General features: G+C 44.1%; 1 protein-coding gene across 1 annotated transcript in view; it reads right to left on the reverse strand.

Moving 5' to 3' along the window:
* Nucleotides 1–238: 238 nt before the first annotated feature.
* Nucleotides 239–22,270, reverse strand: part of disp3 (dispatched RND transporter family member 3) — a 753,445-nt gene continuing 731,413 nt past the window's right edge. Inside the window, exons 27-28 of the mRNA XM_041207440.1 lie at nucleotides 15,198–15,364; nucleotides 239–592 (exon numbers count right to left, since the gene is read on the reverse strand). Of these exons, the coding sequence (XP_041063374.1) occupies nucleotides 239–592; nucleotides 15,198–15,364 (521 nt within the window). The remainder of the gene's footprint in view (nucleotides 593–15,197; nucleotides 15,365–22,270) is intronic.

Here is a 22,270-nt window from a genome sequence, read left to right on the forward strand (position 1 = left end):
TGTCAGTAGTTGTACATCTAAACTAGCAATAAAAGCTGCACTCAAACCATTGCTGGCAGTTAAGTGGTTACTTAACAGCTTCATCAAATCAGCAATCGTCTACCACACACAGGAAGGAAAAAGTTTATACAAAAAAAAGTGGCAATGGTCCCATTTTTTGATTTTTGATGAAATTCCCTTTTTTAAACATTATTTCTCTAGTCTCTTGTATTAAAATTATATAAATAAATTACAGTGTTTATCCATTTGGGAGTGGGATTTTGATTCCTAATTTAATTAGTACAAGACAGACACAGGATCCTCCAACACCTATGGTCACTACTCCTAGGACTGCTTTAATAAAAGATCTCCTTGAACGATAAAAGTCACTTGGAGCCAGGATGCTGAGCAGAGCGGTGTTGACGGTCAAGGTGTATAATATAGAGATGCCAGTGTTCAGGGCAACAATCTTTCCAAACTTGGCAAATGGAGTGATGATGCAAAAGAAGAGAGGGACGGTTGCTATGACTGTAGTGATGGCACTGGAGACAATGGCAACACCAACATGCCTCACAGCTGCTAGAGTCCTCCATTTCCCCATTTTGCATTTATCCTATTAATCAAACAAGGCAGGCTGTTAGCAAACATGTTCATCCATCCAATGAAAATAAGCTGAAAACTGCAAACATGTACATCTTTTAGAAACTGAAATAAGAACAGAAAATGCTGGAAAAACTCAGCAGGTCTGGCAGCATCTGTGGAGAGAGAAATAGAGTTAATGTTTTGAGTTCGTATGACTCTTCTTCGGAAACTGAAATGCACTTATGACATATGTTTACTGAAAACTGGATTTTTACAATCTTAAAGTCATTTTTAATCAATTTCTGGCGTCTTTTCTCTACTACCAGCCATTTCCTTAACTTCCTCTCCTGTGCTCCCTCCACCATCACTTCCAAGTGAGGTGCTCAGTAAGACCATCTTTTCAGCTGCTTCTGCTGCATGCCTCTCTCCCCCTTGGCCACAAAGCCAAGGTTTCCTCAGTAGTAGCCCTGAATTCATATCTTTCTCTAGTTTTTCTTCTATGTCCTTTCTTGGCTTCTTATCTCGAGCCCACCTTGTCCACAAGGCCTACCCCTCCTGCTGTGTCAATTATATTTCCACTAAACTGCTGACCACCCTTCCTGGTCCCACACTAGTTAAATATTATTAATAGTTCCATCTCCTCAGATATTGTCTCTCTGTTCCTTTCAAATTTCCTGTCATCACCACTACCTCAAAAAAGCAACCCTTGAGCCATCTGTCTGCAAAAAATCCACCCCATCTCCAAACTCCCTTTCCTTTCCAAAGTCCTTGATCACATTGTCACCTACAAAATCCATGTCATCATTCTCAGCACTCCACGTTTGAATCCCTCCTGACAATAACTTCAATTCATATATTATATTTAATGTAGTAAAATGTCCCAAGGCATTGTCAATAAAAAACTCCGAGCTGCATAAGGAGCTATAAGAATGGGTGACTAAAAGCTTGATCAAAAGGGTTCGTTTTAGGGAGTTTTTTTAAAAGAGAGTGACAGAGAGGTCCAGAGATTTAGGGAGAGAGCTTCTGAGCTTAGGGCCAAAGTTAGGCATCTGAAAATATGGCTGCCAAAGGTGAGGTGATTAAAATTGGGGATGCGCAAGAGGCTAGAATAGATGGAGCTTAAAGATCTTGAAGACTGAAACACAACATCAAATTACCTCTAATCAAAGTTACAGATGACATATTCTGTGACTCTGATCGACCTCTTGATCTCTCTGCAGCCTTTGACACATTTGGCCACATTATCATCTTCCAATTTCTTTCTTCCGCTGTCCAGCTAAGTGGGACCACCCTTGCCTGGTTGCACTCTTACCTATGTATTTTTTATTGTTTCAGAGGCTATGGATATTGCTGGCAAGGCCAGCATTTTATTGCCCCCATGAAGATGGTGGGCTGCCTACTTGGATACAACTGAGTGGCTTGCAAGGCCAATTCAGAGGACAGTTAAATGCCAACCATATAGCTGAGAGTCTGGAGTCACATGTAGGCCATAATAGGTAAGGATGACAATTTTCCTTTCCTAAAGGACATCAGTGAGACAGTTGGATTTTTACAACAATCTGGTAGTTTCATGGTCACTCTTACTGAGGTATGCTTATAATTCCAGATTTTATTCCAAATTGATGTCAATGCCCTGAGTAAGCCCTGCCTTCCTGAGGACGGCAGCTAAAGGAACAAACAGAGGGATACATCTACTGGAAAGGAAAGGCTGACAGCAACCCTGGTGTCTACTGAGTTGGTTTTCCCAGCCGAGATAGGATCTTGGATGCACTGTCAGAACTCCCAATATGTATAAATGATTCTTCACCTACAACTCAGCTGTAACCAATATGCCATTATCATCAGTGCTTATGCTCTGATGCTTAACTCTGATGAGGATATTAAGGAAAAGTTCCATTCAGACCCTTTGGTGAGTCCTCACTGCCATCCCAAAAAAAGATAAGATCATCCTTCTGGAGGACATTAAGGCCAGGGTTGGCCGCGACTCTGATGTTTAGAAAGGTACCATTGGGAAAAATGGTGTGGGAAAAGCCAATGGGAATGGTGTCCTCCTGCTAACAAAGTGTGCTCAGCATGGCCTCATTATAATGAACACCCTCTTTCACCAGAAGGCCAAGTACAAAACCATAGGGAAGCATCTAGATCAAAGCACTGACACTCCTGGATTATGTCACTGTTTGAGTCAAAGTCAAGATCTAAGTAGGGTCTGTATCACTCAATCCATATGGGGGACTGATATGCCTGCTGGGAAGACCACCGGCTTGTTCGATCGCTGATGAACATCCACCTAGAACCAAGGCATCACAAGAGCCAAAGGTCCAAGAGGAAGAAGATCAATGTATTAGCCCTAAAGCAACCCTGAAGCACAGCTCACAACCAATGTGGAAAATCTTCACACATTCAACTTAATTTCAGAAAAATGGGATCAAATAAAGTCAGCTGTACTAGGCTCCTGTGTCCAGACCTTTGTGTTCGAACATTGTCTTCATCAGGACAAGTTCAGCAAAAATGATGCCGAAATATGTGACCTCCTAAAACAAAAATGAGCAGCCTTCATTGCTTGGCAGAACAACGCAAGGTGGGAAGTCAAGAAGGTAACATTCCAACAGCTCAAGGCTTTTATACAAAAACAAACCTGAAAGATAAAGAACAAATGGTAGGAAGAGAAAGCCTTGGAGATCCAATAGCATGCTGAATGTCATGACATGTGAAGCTCTTTTAAAAGCTTTTTTAAAGCCACCATAAAGGCTGTCCACAGACCAAGGTTAAATGGATAAAATCCCCTTTGCTCACAGTATGGTGTTACTCTTCTTAAGGATGACAATGCCATTTGTCAATGCTGGAAAGAACATTTCCAACAACTGCTCAACTGCAAATCCACAGTGGCTGCTGAATTCCTCCGGGCTATCTCCCAGTAACCTGTGGTAGAATCCATGGGTAAGCCACCTTCGATGGTAGAGCTGCAACAAGCAAAAAAATGAATGAAAAACAACAAAGCCCCGATAGTATTCCTGCTGGAGTCTTCAAAGCTAATGGGCTTTTACTCACTTCAAGACTCCATACACTCATCCTATAGGTTTGGGAGGAATAAGAACCCCCCCGCACATCCATGCCCCCCAACTTCAGGAATGCGACAATTGTAACTATATTCAAGAAGGGAGATAAATCATGTTGTGGAAACTATCAGGGTATTTCTCTATTGACCATAGCGAAGAAAATCCTGACACACATACTCCTGAGTCGCCTACTTCCTGTGGCTGAAGAAATCCTCCTACAGACACAGTGTGGCTTTAGACCTTGCAGAGGAACCTCTGATATGGTCTTAGTTGCCCGGCAAATCAAAGAAAAATGTTAAGAACATCACCAGGAACTTATTGTTGCATTCATCGATATGACTAAAGCATTTGACTCACCATATTGCGAGGCTCTTTGGATTGTGCCCCAGAGATCTGGATGTCTAAGAAACTTCATCACAATCCTGCAACTGGTGCATGATGATATGACTGTAACTGTCGATTGGGAGATCTGAAACAGATGCCTTCAAAATTCATACCAGTGTCAAGCAAGGTTGTGTGATAGCCCCCATACTATTTACAATCTACCTGACAGTGGCTATGCACCTCAACAAAGATCAACTGCCCTTTGATGTCAATATTGAATACCGCCAAGATGGAAAATGTTTTAACCTCAGTTGCCTCTGTGTCAAAACTAAACTGGCCACCATAGACATTCTTGATCTACAGTAGGTAGATGGCTGGTGTCATTGCCCACTCTGCACCAGATTTGCAAGTCACTCTCGATCTCTTCAGTTTGCATACAAGAGACTTGGCCTGTCCTTCAATGTTGTCAAACCAAAATTCATATCAACCCACACCTGGTCAGTCAAATATTCCATCTTGGCAGCCACCTCACTCAAAAGATGATATCCAACTCTGGATCAGGTGTGCCAGCTCAGCCTTCTACAAACTATGGCAGCAAGTGTTTAACAACAAAGACCTCCCCAAGTGAACAGAAGTCCTGGTGTACAGAACAGTTGTCATCACCACACTCCTGTTCTGCAGTGAGACCTGGAAAGTGTATCAGCGACACATAAGAGCGCTAGAGAAATTCCACCAGCAATGCCTCTGCCTCATCCTCCAGATTCAATGGGAAGACCATCAAACAAACACAAGTATCCTTCTTGAAGTTAGCTTCATAAACATTCAGGCAAAACTCCAGCAAAATCATCCTCAATGGACAAGATACTGGGCTAGATTTTACATGGCCATGCTGGGCGTGTTTTTAGCAGGGGGCACTTAAAATAGGGTGGGTGACCACCCCTGAGCTCACCTCATAATATGGACAGTGGGCGGGCACTGAAATTGACAGCCTGACCCCCTATTTAAATAGAAAATTAAGGGTTAATTAGGCTTGTTACCAAGCCTATTGATCCTGTTAATACACTGCCCATGGCATAAAATATTTGGTGTGGGCAGTTGGTTGGGAGTGGGCAGCTCAACTTTAAGGCTGCGGGTGGGTAGGAAGAAATGGGGGGGTTTTATCTTTGGGGGCTGCCCTTTGCTGATCGTGGGATGGCCCCCAAAGATAGAACCACCCCTATTTCTTCCTACTCGCCGGCAGCCTTAAACCCACATCCCCAGCCCCCTCCTTGACCTGCCCAAACCATCCCTGCCCAGGACCCAGGACTTAGCTGTTTCCAGGGATCCATTCAACCTTCTTCCTCCTCCTCTTGCAGTCCCTGCAGTGCTCACTAACTTGCCCTTGGCACCGCTGGCCAATCGGATTGGCTGGAAGCTCCCGAGGGCAGCATTTCCTCCCCAGTGAGGGGTGGAAATCCTATCTGACCCTTGTTTAGACCGCCTGCTGCACATTATGGCTGCTGGGCTGGCCAGTGTGGAGCGGGTTTGCTTCCGGGGATGGGGGTGGGGAGCTGCCCAACAGCAACGCCCCTGTCCGTGTAATATTTAATATTCAGCCCACTGTGTTCGGATGGCTGAAAAAGAACTCCTGCCAGGTCCTATTTTCTGAACTCTCAAATGGTCAGTGTTCCAGGGAGGACAAAGAAAATGCTACAAAGCCACTCTGAAGCTCTCCTCAAAGCACGGCAGCAATGACACTAATGACTGGGTGGAGCTTGCTACCAATTGTTCATAAACTTGTCCATTAAGCTACAAACACCTTAATGATGAGGCAGAGCAGTGACAGAGAAGGAAAGAAAAGGAAGCCAATTCTGCACTCTGGATGCCGCTACCTTGTAGGACATCCTGCCCCACGTACCCAAAGATCTGCGGGTCGAGAAACAGCTGGTTGAATCACATGAAGACCCATGGCAGAAACTCAAAACCCCGAGCAGACATCATCCTCAAATCCAGGAACGGCCAATGACAATTCCAGATTAATTAACTGAATTTAAAATCCCTAACTTCCAAGATATGTTTTGAAGTCATGTCTCCAGATCATTAGTCCAGTAACATGACCACTACACTACCGTACCTGATTTGCTAGCTATAGTCAAAGAATATCCTGCAACGGTTTCACTTCCTGCACCTGAACGCTACCTCTAGAGCCTTTCAAGGATTCATTCTTGGTCCACCTTCATTTCTCATTTGCGTGCTGCCCCTCAATGACAGTATCTAAAGATATGAAGTAAGGTTCCACATGTACACTCACAACACCTAGCTCTACTTCAACACTACCTCTCTCGACTTCTATATTGCCTCTGTGTTGTCAGACTACTTAGCTAACAGCCACAGCCAGTCCTTAAGTCACAAATTCCTCCAATTAAACATTTGAAAGACCAAATTTACTGTCTTTAGGCTCTGCCACAAACTCTTCCTGTAGCACTAATTCCAACTTCTTCCTTGGCAACTTTCTCAGGATGAACCAGATGGTCCACAACCTTAGCATCCTATCTGACCCTGAGCTAAGCTTCCGCTTCCCATATTGTCTCCCTCAGAAAGACTGCCCTTCAATCACTGTAACATCAATCATCATCAATCCTGCCTCAGCTTCTGTGCTACTGAAAACCTCACCTATAAGCTTATAACCACCTGACTTGACGATTTTAAAGTGCTCCTGGCTGAATGTCCAACTGCTACCCTATTACAAAGCTCATCCAAAACTCTGCTGCCTGTACCTTAACCTGCGGCAAGTGCTGCTCACTCATCACCTACACTGGTTTCTGGTCCACCAAAGCCTTGATTTTAAAATCGTTATCCTCATGCTCAAGCATTATAACCATTCAAGAACTCAGTGATCCTCCAACTCTGGCCTCCCGTGCATCCCTCACTCATTTCGCTCCAACATTGGCGGACGTGTTACCAGCCCTTTAGAAATGCTGAATTCCCTCCCTGAATGTCCTTAACTCTTCATCGCTCTTTCCCCTCTTTTTAAGCCCTTTCTTAAAATCTACCTCTTTGGCCAAGATTTTCATCACCCATCCTAACTATCTCCTCTTTTGCCTCAGTGTCAATTTTTGTCAAGTTACGTCCTTATGAAGTATCTTGGGATGTTTTGCTATTCTAAAAGCACTATATATGAAACCAAGTTGTTGTTTTGTTGCTGTGTAAAAGTGACATAGAAATATGAATCATATTCAAGGATGACTTCTCGTATAAGATTAGATAAGAAGGTTATTACAGCCAGAATCAGAGAAGTACTAATGGCTCTGAAGAGTACCTTCAAAACCAAATCCAAAAGACCAAATGAATCTTGAAGCATTCAGGACTTCATTATAACTGAGAAACAATAAAAGAAAGACCAGAGTCAGGATTAACAAAATGCCTGCCAATGTTCCTTTAGTATGGATCTTGGAAGAGTAACATTTATGTGCTGTCCTGCATGTTTACATTGCTAAACATACCCTTATCCCTATTACAGTTTCATACAGCAACATTTATATAGAAGCAACTGTACCAACATGAACACAGAGGAGTTAGCATGGAACGTCACTCTCACAGGAAATGGTTTATATAAAAGCATTCCTAATTTATCCTCAAACTAAAACTCTTTGTATTTATGGCCCTTCCTTTTTCTTGCTGACCTTGTTCTCAAAAGCAAATGGCTCAGTCTTTCTAGAAACTAAAGTAAATTTGGTTAATATAGTTAATTTGATTAATAATCCAGAATACTCCTAAAGGTGCTTTTTCATCCAACTGTGGTTGTATGTAATATAATGGTACTTAACATATGTCCCAAGGTGTTTCATAGGAGTGCAATCCAGATAAAAATTGACACCAAGCCAAAGGAAATACTGGATGAGTGATTAAAAGTTTGGTTAAAAAAGAGGGTCTTTCTTATTTTATTGCTGAAGGCAGTGGGGTCACAGCACAGCCATTGGCTCTGTTTTGGCATAAGAAGCCTGGAGTTGAATCACTTTATTTGTATCAATGGCTACAAATTGAGACAAACTGGTTTCCAACAGATGCGGCCATGACAGATAAAATAAACAGGGGAGAATGATAGGTGCAAGGTTTCCATCTGAGCTCCAGTTCTCCAGGATCCTTTCTGTATATCAAAGTAGCTTATATGACAGGGACTGTAACTAGCATTCTTGGTGCAGCTATTTATCTCAGCAAGTATTTGTGCTATCGATTGGTAGAAAACAAACATTAGAAGACTCAGGCTTCTGTGTGCAGTTGGTTACCTTGACATTAAGTGATAATTCAACCAAGTGTATGATTGCAGTTAAATTTCTCTCAAGTGTATAGCCATCGATCAAATGAGTTAAATATTTTCTATATTTCTTCAACAAGCATTTTTCACATATATTCCCATTTACTTAGTTTCACAACAGTTTAAATGGAAATTACCCCTCACCTCTAGTTCTACTGCTCATTTATCTTCAGTACATCCTTCATGTTAGTTAACTCACTCAGATCAATCGTGTTTACATTGGAATCAAAATGCCCTGTCTACATTATTAGAGTACTCCTTCCCTTCCTCCACAGGCTACATATTTTTAAAATCAGAACTTCATGTCCTTTAACATTTACTTCTTAGCCTTGAATTTCATCAGTGGAATCCACCAGAAAACAGCTGTGCCATTTTATGGTTCCTCTTCTAAGGTATGGAACCTTGGCTTGCTCTTTGCAAGGGCAATAACAGGCATGGGGACTCCCAATGCAGGGAGTCAGACAGGTAGGGTGGGCCATTCCACTTCTACTAATCTTGCGGGCTTGTGAACGTGGCTGGAATAGGGTAATTATTGCCCCATTCTGCCTCGAGCAATGATACCTGTTGGATGACCACTGACTATCTTGAAGAATGATATTTCTATTGGGTCTGACTATGAGTTTCAGTAAGTTCAAGTCCGTGAAATTCATTATCTATGAGTTCAATAAGATTAGCCGAATAAAAATTATGACATTACAACTCTCTCTCTCTTCAGGTACCATGCCCTGAGAGGGTGTTGGATGGATTTCTGAGTTGGTCCATGGTTATGCTTGGCTAGGTACTGCAGCGGTTTGCCGTTGCCTCTGCAGGTTGCATGCTCCATCACATGGCTTACCAGGAATTTTTCCCACTCTTATTGCCTGCCATTGACATATGTTGGAAAGTTTTACAAGTTGATACTCAACCTGTTTAGCCTCATCATCAAATCCTGGGGCAGAATTTTCCCTGCCCAATGGGTGTCACGGCGCGTATGAACGGATAATATGGCGAGAAGGCCAAAAATTTGGTTCCACGACGTCGTGAAACCAGTTTGCAATTGTCTGCTTCTCCTGTTAATGGCAGACCGCGTTTCCCACCGCCACATATCGGGAACTTCATTTTAATACATCTGCATATCATCATAATTGATGCTCGCTGGAAACAGCCCCCCACACAGGATCATCCAGGTATGTCGGTGTGATTGCATGCTGACGTATTTCACAACAGCATTTATAAGGTGTGCACCTGGAGAGCTGCACTTCGAGAGGAACTCGGAGGTGAGTGCACAGTAACGTTGCGCAGTGCTTGCAAGGGTCGCTTGTTGGACCTCTAGGCTGAGGCTCTGTGCATTCAGACGAGGGCACAGGCAAGTTGCATTTTCCTGGCTGGCTGACAGTGTGGTGCTATGGCAAGGGCTGCACTGCTGTTGAGGCGAGTTGAGGGGTGGGCAAGGACTGCACTGCAGGTGATGGTGGTGCATAAGCATGTGCAGCAGGGGGAGGGAAGTTTATTAGGGAAACCTTGTATAAAGTGACCACTCCTCCACAGCTGAGACAGTTCAGGCACAGCCACATTGACATGCTTGGGGTTGGGCCTATAGCTTATCTGCCCACTCAAGCAAAGCAGAGGCATGAAAGTGCCACCAAATGCTCCAGAGCTTTTCACCCTTTGTGCCCAGACTGCAAACTAATGAGTGTTTTAGAGGACTGCAGATCAATTGGATGACTGGGCATGTTGTACAATCTCCTTGCAAAAGCTGGCCATGGAACATCACTGGTGGAGGCACTCACAGCTCCTTGCAATGTCATCATTCTGGTTTGTACCAGTCTCCCCAATGGTTCAGTGCAGCCTTTCATTGAGGGTTAGGAGAATGCCTGCACCTGAACTGAGAGCACAGCATGCAGTCCAATGGGCAAAGCTGCTGCCATTCGGTCAGTGGAGCGGAAGTGGGTGGGGTTTCGGGCAGCCATACAACGCACTAAACTCTAGCCATCCAAGCGGTGACCAGCACTCTCTGGGATGCATTAAGGGGCCTTCAGACTTAACCAAGAGATATTCTTAGATCACCCAAGATAACCCATGCATCTCTCTTGTTCATCCTGCAGGAGAAGTACATCAGGGGCATGGAGCCTCGTGACTGAACTGGATGCCTCATGGCTTATAGAGAGCTGAGTTGAAGGCAAAGAGCAATGGAGGTGCTTGGCTGGGCAGGGGGATGAGCAACACCCTCAGGAAGAAGGGGCAGCTGGAGCTCTCGTGCACATCACTGAAGAGCCGCAGCCAGCTATCGCTGGTTGACACCTAGCGACACGCAGGGTCTATAGACAACACTTGTCATTCCTGCAGATGACCGAGAACCAGTGTTGCCAAAGGCTGCACATGTCCAGGGAACTGATCAGTCACACCTGCCAAATGCGGCAGGATTTGGCACCACAGGGACATGGAGTGCATCCATTGCCAGTGGTCGTGCAAGTGACCACAGTGCTCAATTTTTATGCCAGTGGCTCCTCTCAGGGCTGCATAGATGGCCTCTGTGGGATATCGCAAGCCTCCATGCACAAATGCATCCATGAGGTCATGGACATCATCTTCACACAGGCACACGAACTTGTGCATTTTGCCCAGGATCAGGAAAGCCAGGAAGCAAGAGGGCTGGGATTTGCCCAGATATCAGGTTTCCCACAGGTGCAGGGTGCAATTGACTGCATCCAGATCTCCATGGCAACAAGTGGTCAACTATGTCAACCTCAAGGACTTCCACTTGCTGAATGTTCAGCTGGTGTGTGACGACCATAAACTCATCCTGCAGGTCTGTGTTCGGTTTCCAGGAAGGAAAGAAGGAAGTGTCCACGACTCCTACATTCTCAGTCGGTCTCAGATCCCTGACGTCTTGAGGGTGCAGAGAGGCTGCAGGGTTGGTTCCTCAGGGACAAGGGCTACCCACAGAGGACATGGCTAATGACACCCATGCTTCAGCCTCAGAGTACAGCATAGAGAAGGTGCAATGAAGCTCATGTTGCAACTCATACCTTGGTGGAGCAAACCATTGGGATGTTGAAAATGAGGGGCAGAATCTTGCCCTTCTCAGGTGTGCTCAGCAGGGGCAGCTGGGAAGCTGACCGCTGCTCGTGATCGAGGCCGGAAGGCGATTTCAGGCTGGCGGGCCAATTAATGTCCGCCCAGCGTGAAACGCGAATGGCAGCGCTCAGTGCTGCTTGGGCAGGCGGGTGGAGAGAGGAGCACGAGTCCAGCAAGTGCGAGTGTGCGCTTCATAATCACCCTGAGGCACAGAGCTGCCTCAGGGAGATGAAGCATTTTCAGAAAAAAAAATAAATGAATAATGTAATTAAACATGTCCCTTCACATGACTGTCACATGAGCAGGGACATTTTATTAATTAAATTTTATAATTTTAATTTTATTTTTATTAACTTTAGAAAAGCTCATCCCACCCGTGTATGAGGTTTCCATAAAGTGCAAAGACCTCTTGGCCTTCTCACCTGCCCACGTTGGACGGGCAATGAAAAATGTCAGTCAATTGTCTTTTTAAAGGCCTTAACAGGCCTTTTAATTGTTGGTGGGCGTGCTCTGATTCCAGCATGTGCCTGATGACCGAAATATCGCACAACTACGCGTTGATGACTGGGCGCTCACCTGATGTCAACGTGCGTCATTTTACGCTCGAGTGGGTCGGGCACACGCCCGCCCGCTGAGCTAAAAATTTTGCCCGAGGTTTCAGTGGTTGGACCGGTCTGGTGGACCCCTGCAATACAGTCCACAGAGGACGTCATGCATCATTGTTGCCTGCTGCGTCCTTCACAACCTGGCACTGCAAAGGGGAGGGGAGCTGGCTGAGGAGGAGATGGAGGAATGCACGTCTCCTCTGATGAGGAGGTCATCGACTAGGATGAGGGTGAGGAGGTCCTCGAAGGCGAGGATGATAGCAATGAGGCCATCGCACTGACCAGGTGAGGCAGGTGCACTTGGGAGGCCCTCATAACTGCTAGATTCATGGAGGATGATGACGACATGCAGTAAAGAGACACCATATATCCTCACATTGCATCTGTGAATGTTTGACTCCTGTTTGGCTGATGGCAGCGCAAATACCTCTGTGATAAGGCTCCTGTCATGGAGCTGCTATGGATGCCCATACCCATAGTCCCTACATTCCAGAAGGGTGATGCTGGACATGCAGTGAGGACATACCATAGATCCTCACATAGCTTGTGTGAATGTCTGACTCCCACCTGGCTGTTGGCACCTTGCTTGTGCTCTGTGAATAATCATATCATGGAGATGTAGCAGGGAAACTTTAACTTCTCCTGATCCTATGGCATCTTTTGTGAGCTGAAACCTTCAGGACCCCATTGTCACTGGACACAGATGCTGATGAGTTGGGGGCCGATTTGCACCTGAAAGGTGCTGGGAGCACACAAAGAGAATAATGGAACTCTGTCCTGCCAGCGCAGTACATTCTGGCAGCAATGATAAGACCCATCGAGGTGCAGACATGACTGATGTGACCAGTGACAGTGGAGGCACACCATCAGTGTGCCAGGAAGGTTGCACAAAGCAGTCCAGGGAAGAGGCCCTGGACTGAATCACCTATCTTTATTTTGTGCAGGGGCAAAAGTTTCACTTCTGAGTGACATGAACACTGCTCATCAGAACAAAGGGCCATAGGCAAGGAGACACTCTTGGGAGCTTAATAACAAAGTTAACATTATGTACAAATGATTTAACACCTGTGCCCAGGCTGTGCAACTACAGCTTCTTAACCTTCCTAACCCTGCTGCTATGTTTTTGTGCTCCCTCGACATCCACACTGGAGGTGGAGGCAGCCTGTTGACTACTACACCTTGTCTGTGATGACCTGGACAGGCATCCTCTGTTCAGCCAAGACCTGGAGGGCCCCGGTCTGCTTTTGGGGTCCTGCTGTGTGGCAGTGGCACCCTCCTCAGCCTGTGGAGTTGGGTTTACTGGGGTCACAGGAAGAGGGGATTCGGATGGGCCGGTCACTCCCGAGTCATCTTGGTGGATGGCCCCGCGGTGTGCACCTGCTGATCCACCTCCCTATGGGTGCCCGAGGGCTCCTGGCTGACTCCTTGAGGAGAAGAGGTTGGGTTGCTCCACACTTCTCGCATTGACACTGTTGGAGGCCTACTATGGCATCAGTGATGGAGTTCAGCAGTGCAGGACTGATGTCCTGGACCAAGGACATGGCAGCCACCATCCTATCAGTATTGAGCTTGGTGCGTTAGCATGCCGACGTTATCACCTCAGACTGAAAGCAGATGGATCCTCCATAACGCCTTGCAGACTGAGGGGTGCAGTGGACATCCCTTCCCGATGTTCCTGAGCTGTAGCTCCAGCAAATGAGGTATGGCTAAGTCCAGAGGCTCATCATCTGACTCAGCAGATTTCTGGTCTCCAGCAGTATTCTGAGTGCCGGAAACCTGGGAAGTCCCTGCTGCCGCCTGCTGTGGATCAGACAGTGCAATCTGCTCACCAGATTATGACCCTGACTCTAAAGCTTGGTTCCACTGAGGTATGTGTTTGCACTGGTGGATGGTGTGGGTTAGCGGTGTGATGGGTCTTCTATGACGGTTTCAACAGATTCCTCTTCTGAGGTGTCTTCAGGGCTTGAGTCGGGGACCTGGATCATGGACTCCCTCGGCTGTTTCCCAGATGTGTCTGCAAAAGCAAAGTATGATAATTAGTGCATGGCAGTGGCCTATGAAACAAGACACATCATTCACAACATGATTGTCTGATGGATGTTGCACTGCTGGATCCCCACTTGGTTGAGCACTGCTCACCTCACCGTCAACACAGGAATGGTCCAGATCATCGCCGACCAGTTGGATGGCTCTCTTTTCAAAGTCCGTGAGGACCTTATTTCAGACATCCCTCCACCAATCTGCGACCTCTCCTTTTTGTTGTGTGTCAGCTTGTCCTGCATGAAGACAGATGGAGAGAGTGTAAGCAGACGCTTGCTAGGCCAGATGATAAGTAGGCCTGGCATATGTGGCTGGTGAGTAGTTCCATGGATGGGATAAGGACAATGAAGGTGAGAGAGTGAATGGTGATGTTCTTTGATCTGGCAGTGTATGAGATCCCTGTGGATGTGTTATGGGTTTGTGAGTGTGTGAGTTGAGAGTGATGAGGAGAGTGACTTAACCTGGCAGAATGGAGGAGACTATTCATCCTCTTTCGGCACTGAGTGGATATCCTCTTTTGCAAGGCATTGGCACTGATCATTGCTGCCACTGCCTCCCAAGCCTGATTGGTGATGTTGCTGTCCCTCCTGCAGCCAGAGAGGGAATAGAGGACATCATGGCAGACCTCCACAGCGTCCAAAAGGTGTTCCAGGTCGCTGAATTGAGGGTGGCGGGCGGGGGGGGGGTGGTGGAGAAGGGGCCATGTCTTCTGTGCAGCAGTCCTGGGCTGGAAGCACTGAGAAGTGTGCTTGAGGCTGCACTTTAAAAAAAGCGCCCGGCATGAGGAAGCGGCAAGGTGATGGTGCGGTGGGTGAATCAGAGGCTGCCCACCTATGAAATGGCGTGTTTCCCAGGAATGCATGTTTAACAAGGTGGGATTGGGATAATGTGGCGTGAAAAGCCACCATTGCGGGTGGTGGGTAAAACGTTGTTTTTCCTGCCCGCTACCGCGCTTAGTGCAATCTGGGATGATTCTGCTCTGGATTGGGACTTGAACCTAGAGCTTCTGGCTCAGAAACAGGGATGCTACCACTGGGCCACAAGACCTCCTACATATCACAAATAATTGACTCAAAATTCTGGAAAAGTTTCAGTCTCATTTTTTTCTCAGCATTAATGCTATTATTACTTTTTCCAACAACTTATACTATGTATATGGAACTGGCATCAACTTGAAAAGGTTGCAGTTGACAACGTTTGATGCCAGGAAGGTAAACTTCGGCATTAAAAGAAATTGAGCTGGTAGCTGGTTCTACTTACTTCAGTCTCAGCCATTGGAAGGTTTTCTCCTGCCAGCAGGTAACCCTCAACGAGATGGACACAATAATCCACAGAAGAGCCCACCAAGATGGACAGAGAGATGGCTTCCACTGCTCCCATCTCCCAGCCAAACCAGTACATGGTGGCAACCATCAAGCAGATAACACCTGGTAAAATATAATGGACATGCACGTGTCAACACATAAATACTCAATATCCAAGGACAATTCCAAGAAACTTGGAGAAAGTAAAAAAAAAACATACACAGTGAAAGGAACAACTAACTTGCATATATATATATGTATATTATATATAGTGCCTTTGCAGCAGTGAATTACTTCTGCAATGTAAACTTGGTTGTTTTTTGGCAAACAAAGCAGCCAATTTGTGCACAGCAAAGCCCTACAAACAGCAAACAAAATAACTAACTTGGTATCATTCTTTGGTCGGGATACCAAAGGTAACAATGATGTTCTTCTTCAAAAATATTGTTATGGGATCTTTTATGCCCACCTAAAAGAACATATGGGGCCTTGGCTTAACGTCTCACCTCAAAGATGGCACTTCTGACAATGCAGCACTCCTTCAGTACTGGACTGAAGTGTCAGCCTGGATTTTCATATTCAAGTCTCCAAAGTGGGACTTCACTCCATAATTTTTTCACTCAGAGGCAAGAGTGTTACCAACTGAGTCATGGCTGACATTGTAATTAATTGATTGATTGATGAATGGCCAGGAACCTCTCTGCTCATCTTCAAGTAGTACCATGGTATCTTTTACACCCACCTGAGCTGGGAGATGAGGCCCTCATTAATGTCTCATCTGTAATATGGCACCTCCAGGAATACAACACTCCCTCAGTACTACACTGAAGCCTAGATGATGTACCCAAATTTTTGGAATTGTGCTTAAACCCACAACTTCTTGCTCAGAGACAAGAGAGCTCCTAAATAGGAAGGAAATCTTATGAAAGAACAAAGTTTGCAAATCTTGGCCCGATAATAGTCATGTGGGTCAAATCCCTGCTGTATGATATTAAATTAATGGGCTCATATGAAATTCTTCTGTCTTGAATTTCAACCAAAGAAGAAAATGTCTACAATAAATTGACACCTTAAATAAACAAAGCCAAGTTCAATTTCAATCTGTTACTGCTTTCATATGCTGTAATTTCACCCATTGCTGTTTTTAATAAAAACAATTAGGGCAGGATTTTTCACACACCACCCCCCCCAGCATGAAATAAAGCGTGTTGATGTCGACTGAGCGTGCCGACATCAACACGCACTCTCGTGATAGTTAGGTCAGTGGGCATGCGCCGGAAATAGCAGCGTGCCCACCGACAATTAAAAGGCCTATTAAGGCCATTAAGTTAACAATTGTCCTGAATTTTTCACTGTCCGTTCAACCTAATGGTTGACTGGAAGGCAAAAAGGCTAAGAGGACTTTGCATTTTTTAGGAAACCTCATCCACGGGCGGGATGAGGTTTCCTAAAGCAAATAAAAAAAAATTAGCACTTGAATTAAAAACATGTCCATGCTCATGTGACAGACTCATATGAGGGGACATGTTTTATGATATTTTTATTTTGTGCATTAGTATTTTTAAATAGTGCTTTGCTCCCTGAGGCACGGAGCTGCCTCAGGGAGATTGAAGCACTCTTTTGCACATATGTGCTAAGGTCGCGCTAGGCCCACTCGCACTCCTCCTCCCACCTGCACGGGCAGCACTGAGCGCTGCCACTCACATTCCATGCTGGCATGTTTATTGATACCAAGGAAATCATCTGCCTATGATGCCCAGTTGGAAAAGGTTTTATTCTCTCACCTTGATCAGTGTAAAATTCACACAAATAAAAGGAAAACAGAATACAACTCTGCATCTGCTCTGATTGATAATTTCTGTAATTCACTAACTACTGTGGGAATTCAGTCCTAAAAAAGTACACGCAGTAAAATTAAAAGACAAAAATCCTACACAATGAAGAGCGAACAAAAGACTCCTTAAGCTCTTTTAAACAGGATGTGCGGATACAGCTGAGAGATATATCATTCAAAATTAATACAGCAAAGACTCTAATTTCAAAAACAATTTGTATGTGTTTTGCATCAACGAAACTGACAACATACTTATCAATTTCACTGTATGTCACAGGGCAGTTTAAACTTCAACACCTCTGGAAATCTTATTGCAATTCTGTAGACTAGTTTATATGTATGTGTATAACTAGAATCTAAGCAGGCAAAGAGTTTTATCATTTGTAATGTCTTAGTCAAATGGCTTTCATGCAGTCTACTTATTCTTCTGTGGTTGAGACTTCCTCTTTCTGTACTTTCTCCCTTAGCTTTTGGTGTTTCTTCCTCCTCCCCTGGTAACTTACACTCTTCCTACCCAAGATTGCAGGCAGCTAATCAGGGTGCTTTCAAGCTTTACCAATGCTGTTCTAAAACAATGACATGTGGAACGAGCAATTATGAAAAACGAAATCCATCACTTTTTAACAAGGCCCCATACTTTCCAGTTGCAAACTGCAGTTTTTTATATCAATATAATAAAGGGGAAATGACTTCATGAGAAAGTGCTAGTAAAATCTTTGTTAGAAGAAAGAGGCATTGTCTTCGTCACAATGCTGGCACTGTGAGATGATTTATTTCAGCATATCAAGCAATCATGCATAGAGAAAAGAAGCTTTGTTGGGCAGTTTTTTATGAAGATGATAGACCCTTTTAATGGTCATGGTGTTACAAATCCTTATTTACCTCTACTGACCACCTGCAGTTATTTCAAAATTCTCATCTGCAACCATTCCATGGCCTCACTCCACCAAGGCGCTGGAGCTTCTTCCAATCCTACAGTTTAGCTTCCATCCTCCCAACCTCGTTTGACTAAGACATTACAAATGATAAAACTCTTTGCCACTTAGATTCTGGTTGTACACATACATATAAACTAGTCTACAGAATTGCAATAAGATTTCCAGAGGTGTTGAAGTTTAAACTGCCCTTCACCTTATCCTGCACCCTACTAACTTCCTCTACCTCATAACTTATTCCTTATACTCTCAGTGGCTGATACTAAGAGGCCAACAGGGGGCACTGGTCCTATCAGAAACTCTTGGCCCCACAAATTACCAAATTATGCCCTTTCCTTCTTTTGGATGCTGATCAACATTATGTATTTCCAACACTTTCAGTTTTTCTATGTAACCCTATCAAGCTAGCAAATTATGCTGATGATGCTTTCTTTGTGCAGGCTAGAAAGTCTTGCTATAGTTTTTCCTTCACCCATCTCCTATTTTATCTTGATGGCTGTAGTTTGATTTTAGGGCTCAATTGAAACAGTCTACAACTTATTAGCAGAGGTTGTCTGTGGACAATGGGGCCATTTACAATGGACCTCATCCTGTCAAGACACAATGCCGTTGCATGAGAAGAAGATTCAGACTCTGACTATTCTTGGTTTTCTGAAATGTCATTATTGAGTGACATTCATCTCAACAGAATTCACTGCAAGAGACTTTCACTGTAGTTAATCCTGACTAGTGACAGATATAAAATAAGGCTGTAAATAAGTTATTACCACATTTAAAAAAATTCTATGGCCAGAATTTCCACGTTGGCATGCGGGCGCAGGCCTGGCACGCCGACGCATAAAATGACGCCCGGTGAGGTTGGGCACGTCATTCCGATCTTTCATTTGGCGGGCGTGTGCTGGAGGTGGCTGCACGCCTGCCGAACTGTCAAAGGCCTGTTAAGGCCAATAGGAGACTAATTTAGGTAATTGACAGGGCTACCCATCCAACCTTAAGGTTTGCGAGCAGACAAAGAGCCCAAGCGGAACTTCGCATTTTCAGGAATCCTCATCCACGGGCAGATTCATTGCATAAATAAATATTTTTTACACAATTCATAAACATGTCCCAGCTCCTATGACATGGTCACATGAGGGGACATGCCTAAATAATTTTATTCTTTTTTTATTTAAAACTTTCAATTTGAACTTAATCTCCCTGAGTCAGCATCATGCCTCAGGGAGATTTCTGTGCTCTTTTGTGCGCATGCGCAGGCCCTGATTCTCCCTCCACCCCCCGCCCACACAGGTGGTGCTGAGCAGGCCTTAAGTGGCCTGCCCACGTTAAATGGCGGTGTGCAGCCGATCGCGGGAGGTGATTGTCTCCGCACCCGCCCGTGACCGCTCCTGACTGGCCCGCCCAACAGGCAGAAGATTCTCCCTTATGATTTTTTTTGTAAATAAGGAAGGATGGTTACAAACCAGAACAAAAATAAAGCTTGGAAATCAAAATGAATTTGTACAGTACCACTAAGCATTACTGTTGAATGGTGCTGTCACTGCCCCACTCCATGGCTCCAAGATATGGTATGTGAACCTCACTGAGTTGGGGGGAGGTAGTATTGATGTAAAATGCATCCTCTGTGTGGTTCGTTAATAGAACAAACGCATTTTCATCAACCCAAATAATATTATGAACATACGTATGGTTCATTAAAATGCTGATCATGGAAATTTGTACCAATTTACCTTGAGTTCTAAGTGAAGGCATTTCCTTTCTATAGTGTCTGGACTCAAAAGTGTCACTACCTGAGATTTTTTGCCAGTTCCCGGTCATTGTCCCTGCAGAATGACCCTGGCTGTTGGAATTCCAACCATTGTGTCTTTATCAAATTATGAATATCTAGGCAGGAATACTTCAATGCTCTTCAAGAAATATTTCAATTAATAGTCATGGAATAATGAATGAATCATGTAATGTGCTAAAGATGTGTCTCCCACAATGCAAATCAGGCCCTGACCTCATTAACTATTAAAGTTAAAATGCATCAGAGGATAGAAGAAACAAAAAAAATGCAGCAAAGATATTGCTGCAAATTCAGCTATATTAAATGCAAAGAACCAAAGGAACTAATACAAACATATTAAATAAAATCCATAAGAAAATTCACAGCAAGCTTCACTTCAATTATCATCTTGTTTCTTCTCTGTGTTGGATAAGGTTTTCATAAAACCTATTATTTGGTTCCAATCTTAGTCCTAGAAGTTCACTCTTCCAGGCCATAAACAGGTTCTCAAGTTGCTTTAAGTCAGCTCAGTACTAGAATATCTTCCCTCTCTATCCCAGAATAGATCCATTTTTAGGCCTCAAACAAACCTGAATCCTCTCATTCTATGACCCAAATGCATCCATGAGTGGCTTTGGCTCAGTGGTTACTTTTACACATCTGTATTGGAAGTTTGTGTTCCAATTCCACTCCAGAAACTTGAGTGCTAACTAGAGGCTGAATTTCAGTGCAGTGCTGAGGGACTGCTGCACTTTTAGAGGTTTGTTGTATGTTGTAAATTTAGTAGGTCTCACAAAGAGGTTCTGAGTCTTGTATGGTTGAACATTAATGTTCAATGTTTAAATGTTTATTGATAACACATAAAAATGTACATATATACAGGGTATAGCCCAAGCTACGAGCTAACTCCATGCTTGCTTCTACACAGGTCTGTCCAGTCCACAACTGACTCTAGTCTCAGGTAACATGTCTCTTTTTCTCACACTGTGGGCGGTACTGTTTCCCAGTCCCACATTAACCCTTGCTATGCCAGATACTACAAGGTTCTGTCTAAACCAAATCCCCATCTGTTCTCTAAAGTGAATTTAAAATACCCCATGGCACTATTTAGGGAAGAACAAGGGAATTATCCCCAGTGCCTTGCATATTTATCCTTCAATCAACACCACTTAAACAGCTTTTATGGTCATTTCACACTGTTATTTGTGTGATCTCACCGTGCGTAAATTGGGTGTCAATTCCCCAAATTACAATAGTGAGTACATTTTAAAAATATTTTGTTGGCTGTAAAACTCCTTGGGATGTGAAAAGTGTTATATAAATGCAAGTTCTTTCTATCACATCTAGTTCCAAACAAGCCCAGTAACTTTCCCTATTTTACCATTTAAACATTCACAAAAGGTCTCCGCTCTTGAAACTTTAGACTGATCTAATAGCTTCCTTTCTTTCTCTGAACTCCCAACAGAAGTTCTCCATCCAGGTCCTTTGTAGCTCTCTGGTATATTTATTAATATATAAATTCACGGGATTATGATGTAGACACACAGGGGTTTTGGTGGGATGGTCCTCATGTCTTCAAGAACAAAACTAATGCAAATTAGTCTTTCCCTCCTCAGCTCCAGTATGGTGAATTTCCATTCTCATTCTGGTGTTGCCATTCTAAGCCAATGTCTTTTAAAATTCACTGACAGGATATGGGCAATGTTAGCTAGGCCAGCATTTATTGCCCATCCCTAACTGCCCTTCAGATCGAAAACAATTGAATGCAGCTGTATTGTGTGGATGGGACTTCTAGCAAAATCAGGAAATCCCACACACTGCATGCCCTCACAATTAATAATTTTAGCTGACAGTGATAATAACAAGAGGAGGGCTGGATTTAGGAGTTCCATGAAGTGGAACTGACAGGAAGAGAGAAGGGAGGAACCAGTACATGTGTGGGTAGAAGAGAAGAGGGTGCTGATTAAACCACAGATTTTGGGAGGAAGGAAAGTAAAACTATAAACCACAGACTGGGGTAGGGGAAGTTTGCGGAGGGGCAGTGGTGAGTGGGGGAGAAAAGTAGAGCTTCAATTGAGAGGGTAGATGAAGAAGACAGTAGCATAATTGGGAAGTCTGGATGGACAAGAGAGTGCATCTCTGAACTGAGTGTCAAATATTTTCTAAAATGCATGTTTCCAAACTCCCTACAAATTAAATCTAGAGCTTTCAAGACTTGCATCCCCTTTAGGCATTCATCACTTATCCTTTACAATGTAAGTGAAGGTATATATACAGCTCAAGTAACATGCCTATGTTCCACTGCCCTTTCAGTGCGCTTACCTGTTGTCAGATTTTCGGGGAGCTATGTCAACTTTCCATTGCCAGTTTCTAGTTTATTGTGTATGTTGTTGACATAATTAATGACAAAACTTGGACTAGAACATTTGGAAAGGTAATTGGCAAGGATTTCTAACTATTGAAAAACATACATTGTTGCGGTGCATTTTGTATCC

Source organism: Carcharodon carcharias, chromosome 15 (assembly GCF_017639515.1).
Source record: "Carcharodon carcharias isolate sCarCar2 chromosome 15, sCarCar2.pri, whole genome shotgun sequence".
Taxonomy (NCBI): Eukaryota; Metazoa; Chordata; class Chondrichthyes; order Lamniformes; family Lamnidae; genus Carcharodon; species Carcharodon carcharias.